Source organism: Penaeus vannamei, chromosome 35, assembly GCF_042767895.1.
Source record: "Penaeus vannamei isolate JL-2024 chromosome 35, ASM4276789v1, whole genome shotgun sequence".
NCBI classification, from domain to species: Eukaryota; Metazoa; Arthropoda; class Malacostraca; order Decapoda; family Penaeidae; genus Penaeus; species Penaeus vannamei.
In genome coordinates this window covers 21,572,862-21,579,056 of record NC_091583.1, presented here as the reverse complement: position 1 = coordinate 21,579,056, position 6,195 = coordinate 21,572,862, and the positions used below count along the sequence as shown (strand labels likewise).

Below are 6,195 nucleotides of genomic sequence, written 5' to 3'. Positions count from 1 at the left end.
CTCTCTCTCTCTCTCTCTCTCTCTCTCTCTCTCATTCACATACATAAAAAAGCGTAACAAATAAGATTAGAAAACTTTCAGCCTCCCTGTATCTCCCTCTCCCTCTCCCACTCCCTACCCCTCTCCCTCTCTTTCTCTGCCCGCACCCCCTCCCCCTCCTTTCCCCAACCATAGAAATAGCAGCGGTGCAAAAAGCCATGAGCGGCAACGGTCTAGACGAGGCCTGACGTGGCCAACGAAATCACGACCCTCCCGCGGACTACACTGGCGTCACCTTTGCTCTCTCCTCTCGCCATGCCAACGCGCTGGACAAACACCCCGACGCCCCGAGAGCACAATGGGCGGCGCAGCGTCAAGTGGAAGGGAGGAGGCGAGGAGGCCCACGGGAGATGATGGGTTGCGCTGGTGGATTGGCCGTCGATGCCGAGCTTCGTTGGTCTACGCCTGTGTCTGTCTCTCCCTCTTGTCTCCATCCTATGTCTCTGTCTCTCATAGCTTATCAATCATGTGAGAAGTCATACATACTTGCATGCACACACACATATAGATGTGTGTGTGTGTGTGTGTGTGTGTGTGTGTGTGTGTGTGTGTGTGTGTGTGTGTGTGTAAGTATGCATATACTGATATATTTAAAAAGGTTGATAAATGATACGAAGCCCCACCATGTACACACAAAATTTATACATTGCGGGTTTTTCTACCATAGTATCAGCACGGTAGAGTGTTTTGCCATTCAGTCTGATAAACAGATAGACAGATACATAGACAAATAGACAGACTGGCGAAAAAGCGATAATGAAAGGAAAAGTGGAGGATTTAGACAAATAGACAGACAGATAACCGGGGGTCTGGGTAGCCCCGCAGGGAAGTCAAGGTCTATATAAGTACTTATATAGACCTTGCAGGGAAGTGACCCTCAAGAGAGCAAGGCGATCCCCGGCGGCGGGTCAACCTGTCACGCCGAAAGAATCGTCAATCCCCCACCCCCACCCCCACCCACCCAAGGTCGCCTCCCCCCGGCCGTTCCACACCCGACGTGCTAATGCGGTCAAGAATAGCATAGCCTGCTCCTTTTTTAGGCGTCCGCGGCGATCACCTGGGCAGCGTGGGCGACACGAGACCGTACGCTGGATGCCGCAGGACCCTAAAAGGAACGGGACGCCGCCTACCCGCGCTGCCCGGGCCCCTGCGCTTCCGAGGCCTACGTCCACCGCGACCCCGGGGGGAGGGGAGGGGCGCCTCGTGCATCGCGGTGCACGCTCGCCGTCGACGGGGAGGGCGGCGGGAGAGGTAGGTCTGGGGAAACTTTATTACCGTCAAAGTTCTTTATATGCACACACATATACATACATGCATTCATATACACACATACATACATATAATATATATATATATATATATATATATATATATATATATATATATATATATATGTATATATAATACATAAATATACATACAAACATTCAATTATACAAACATACACACAAACACAACCCATTTCATATCCGTTTATGTAGGCCTATGCATACATCAATGCGTTCCTACCCAGGCATCCAGACTCCAAGGAACAACACACAAACACTCACCCAGTTCCTCGACGAGCCGGAGCATGACTCCGCCGATGTGGAGGTCGCTCTTCACCCTCAGGATCCGCTCCACCTGCAAGTCGGTCACGGTGACGTGCAGCTCCCACGACCCGTCACCGATCAGCTGACCGTCCGCCATCATCTTGAATGGCGGTTTGTGTGGACTTCACTCGCTCGCAAAAAAATATCACAAGATTTCGTGTTCCTCACACCCTTCCCTCCTTTTTTTCCGAGTGCTGCGTTAGCTCGCACCCACACGCACTCGAACTCAATATTCCTCGGTGTGGAGAGTCGTGTTAACACCACCCACAAGCCCACACTTGCTGCGTGGTGGTGTTTATGGAAGCACCCGTGTTGTGGGTCTGTATCAAATCCTAGAAGCACCAGCGGCCTCGGAGTATCACATACACTTTTGTGCGATAACTATATCACTTTATTTTCTTGGGGTTCGAGATTAACCTAGGAATAAAACACAAGCACATTAAAACACAACGAAAGTTTCAAAGTATAGACGCACACCGCATATTGCACGTGTAAATAAAATATATTTAGATCCACTGCTACAGTAAATCCTTCTCTTAATTCATTAGCATCTGCAAGGGGGAAAATCACCTCCCAAGCCAAGACGCCGCGACGCCACGCCACACACGCGGCCTCGACATCGCCTGGGTGACTCACTCCAGTTTCTCCCGGGCCCGTCTCGCAACCCGGGACAGAACTATTACAAACAAATGTCTCTCGTGTTCGCCCTTTAAGCCTGCAGCAAGGCCATTCGGAGGTCACCAGTAACACCCCATCCTACCCGAGCCCACTCACTACCCACCAACCAGTTCCCTCCCCCCTGGTCCACCCACTACCAACCAACCAGTTCCATCCCCGATGCCCTCCCACTACCCATAACCCCCCCCCCTACGTACCCAATAGCCACCCTCCAACTTCATCTCCCGCCCTCTGCCCTCGGCCCAAGCCATCCCAAGCCACCTGCTGCCCGGGCTAGCCAGTCTTGGAAGACGCTGCTGTCTCTCATGGTACATTGTGCACCTGCTTTGATGTGCACTCCGTTTAAATAAACTAGTCAACATGACAGTGACTGTAAACTGCCAAGCCTACTACCTCCACTGTTCTGTCTACTTAATGTGTCAATTCAGCAGTGACTGCGTGTTATCTTCCCTCCAGGCTTAGTGGTGATTTCAATCCCTCGTTTACATTTTAATGACATAATTCGCAAGGATCCCAACTCTCGCCTGGTGTGACTTTGCACTTTCTAAACCGAAGATTCCACGTCAACACTTGACCTCCACCAACTGTTTTCCTCCGAGCGGCAACAAGAAACAAAGAATAGTATGAAGTGAGGTAAACATATATATAAAAGTGATACTAGTATACATATCTATGTGTTTGTATGACGGACCCGCAAAATGCCTGACAATCAAACCACACGCCATGCCTGATTAAAGGATTGCATTGCCTTTATCTAACCTTTGGCCTAATTTCAATTAATTAAGCTATTGCTCTTGCTTGATCTTTTGCCCTCCCTTCTGGAACATGTGGTGGAGACAACTCTTTCTCAGTCCCGAAGTTTCAAGCAATATATATTTTTTTGAGTTTGTTTGTTTTATCAGTCTTCTTTCCCTTGTTCCCCATTGAGTTCTAATTCATATTTGCTGAGATGCGTCTTGCATATTCAATCATAATGCTCTAACTGCATTCGATCTTAAGTTTTCATTTATTACATTGAAAACAATAGAATAGAAAAAAAGTATGTTCATAGTTTTTAAAAACAATCTTTCACTGAAAACAGCTTATCAAAATACACAAAGAGAGCAAACATCAGTAAACATTCAGAGAATAGGAAGCCTTGAGTTACAATAATAAAGACATTCTGGGAAGATTGACACACTAAGAATGATGGGGTTGACAGTCAAATATGTTTGGTATTTTAATTACCCCCTAACATGTTTTAGTTATACAGAAAAAAAAAATCTATACTCCATGTCTTTTCTCTCAGCCAGCACCCTCTTGAAAATAAAAAAAATACCAGTTTAAGATTATGAATTGCAAATACAGAATAACTTATAAAGGTAAATGCTGGCACCACTGCTTTATGAGGATCAATGTTATCAGAGAATCAAGGTTAGGTAACAGGACTGGTAGCACTGCTTACAGAATCTCTCCTAATCTGCATAAATCTCAGCCTGCTTGTACAGATCAAATGTCATTGTATAACTCTTCGAAAGAAATGAAGTTGGCACACATTCCTATGTGTAAATATATACACATGCAGAATAAGAAAAAAATGCTTCATTCACTACTTTAAAAAATATATATAAAAAGCTTCAGAAATTACTGCTAAAAAAAAAAAACATGAAACATCACAACATCCCTAAGTACAAATGACACCGGTTAGGAAACAGCAAGTAAGCAAACTGGATTTGGCAATACTTCAACATTTCACATAAACAATACAAGGGAGGCCTTCTGCGTTACAAATAAACTTACAAACAAATGATAATTAGGTTTCCAATAATCATAAAAAAGAAAATAGTATTTCGAGAAGAGTAAATTAATTAATTAAATAGCCTATAAATTTTGACCTGTCCATACTTAAACAAAAAGCCTTTTAAACTAGTCACTTTTATAACCAGGATTTTATTCTTTGAGCAAAGGTGATTGCCTTAAAAAAAGAAAAAGAAAAGAAAAATAAACTAAACATGTCTTAACTCTTGACTTGCCAAAATACCTCTCCAACACCTTACAACCACTGGGCAGGTTACATTACTGCTGAAAACTGTGGTTAGTGGGTATTAAATTTGTCCCCCCAAAAACCTGTGCCCAAAAGCCTTAAAAAGAGTCCAACACAGCAGCCAACATTTGAAATTAACTCCTCAGCAACTTCCACCAATGAACTTACACCTTTACATTAAGTAAACATCGATGTTTTTTTTAGGCAGAGTTGAGTATCCATTAATGTCAGTAGGAGATCCCAGGGTACAATCTTACATAAACACCATCAACCTAATCTAACACTCTGAGATCACCTGGTGACTCCGAGCGCACCTTTGGATATAACTTATTTTTGGTTGATTAGTTCACCGTTATTGTTACTTTCTAAATAGCGCGCATCTTGTTCCAACTTCTTGTGAGGCAAGTAAGAATCTTCCATTTCTTTCTTGATTCTATCCAATAATAATAATAACTAAAATAGCAATAAAATATATACTAATTCTATGCAGAGCAAAAAGCTTAATAAGGTAAAAATAATCATAATTCTATAATTCTCATATAGAAATCAACCAATCCTGTTTGAAAACTAATATTTTAGATGGGTATATATTTTTCTCAAATATTTCAAACAAGTATTATTTTTAAACCAAAAGAAATAAAGAAATGGTATTACTGTATATAGAAACAGACAAATTTTCCCAAACAAGAAAATAATCTCTCACACCATTTTCAAATTACTGAGAATTCTTACAGAAAGTTATCAAACTGTTTTTATGTTAACACTCAAATCATTGTAATTTTTTCAGAATATTCACGACAATACCATTCAGTACACGTAAATGGATGACAGAGAATTTTAAAATAGATTTGTTGTTTCCTTTCCTTTCTTTCTCTATAATTCAAGCACATATAGTGTTTTTCTCTCTTTTCCTTTTTTTCCTCTATTCTCAGTCACGATGTCCATGTGCGAAAGAGAAAGCAAGGGAGAGAGAGAAAGAAGGAAAATGAGATATGGAGTACACACAATTAACTTCTTTCCTCTTCATCTACACATTTTTCTTGTCCTAAGTGGTGATAAAATGTATCCGTGAAAGACACTAGATAATATCACGAACTGAGAGAAAGAGAACACAGCACACCCCTCTTGCTCTCTCTCTCACTCCCTCTTTCACCATGTAAAGAGAGAGGGAGAGAGACAGGAGAGAACCAGCCTGTGTAAACAATCTCTATCTCTTCTTCTTCCCATCTTTTCCCTCCTCATATCCCTTCACATTCGTCCTTTTTCCATCGCAAGATGTCCTATCCACACACAAACAAAGATCACAAGTCACAGTGAGGTCATACAGAGGGGATATTATGGCACAAGTTGCTAGCACAACCTCTCCCCACCGCAGCGGATACGGCACTGAACATACGCAGCGCTGCCAACGGCGCTACGTTTCGGCGCTCCTCCCTCTTCTTGCGAGCGCTACGTTCGACCGCTAACCTGTGGAAGGGGAGGTGCTATGTATTTGTTATGCTGCTTCACCTTTTTATCGGCAATTTCCTAGTGATATTGCCTTTTTTAATTAGAGGTATGTGAATGGCTCTACCCTCCTCTCGTAAACGCTACATTCGGGCGCTAACATGAAAGGAAGAGAGCGATCTATTTATTTTCGTATTTCTCTGTTCTTTTATCAGTGTTTCATCATTTCGCAGTTTCTTCGAAATTGGGAAGTGCACTAATTCGAGCTTTTAGGTTATATTCTTTCTTCACATTTCTGGCAGATAATAACTTGTAAGATAGCCTGATTTATTTCTTTTCAGAGTAGGCTGTATATTCATTTTAGTTTTCAGTTGATTAATAATTTATTTAACTGAGGATCTTGCAAAGCTGATCAGG

At 42.5% G+C, this 6,195-nt stretch overlaps 1 protein-coding gene across 6 annotated transcripts in view; it reads right to left on the bottom strand.

Annotated features, from left to right (window-relative positions):
- Window positions 1–5,726, bottom strand: part of LOC113813700 (unc-112-related protein) — a 57,873-nt gene extending 52,147 nt beyond the window's left edge. For 2 of the 6 annotated variants that reach the window (XM_027365736.2, XM_027365737.2), the window contains exons 1-2: window positions 5,658–5,726; window positions 1,590–2,048 (exon numbers count right to left, since the gene is read on the bottom strand). In XM_027365736.2, coding sequence (XP_027221537.1) covers window positions 1,590–1,731 — 142 coding nt within the window. In that variant the 5' untranslated portion in view covers window positions 1,732–2,048; window positions 5,658–5,726. Of the gene's footprint in view, window positions 1–1,589; window positions 2,049–5,337 lie in introns of all 6 variants that reach the window. The other 4 variants (XM_070114233.1, XM_070114235.1, XM_070114234.1 and 1 more) reach the window with 2 other exon arrangements.
- Window positions 5,727–6,195: the final 469 nt, after the last annotated feature.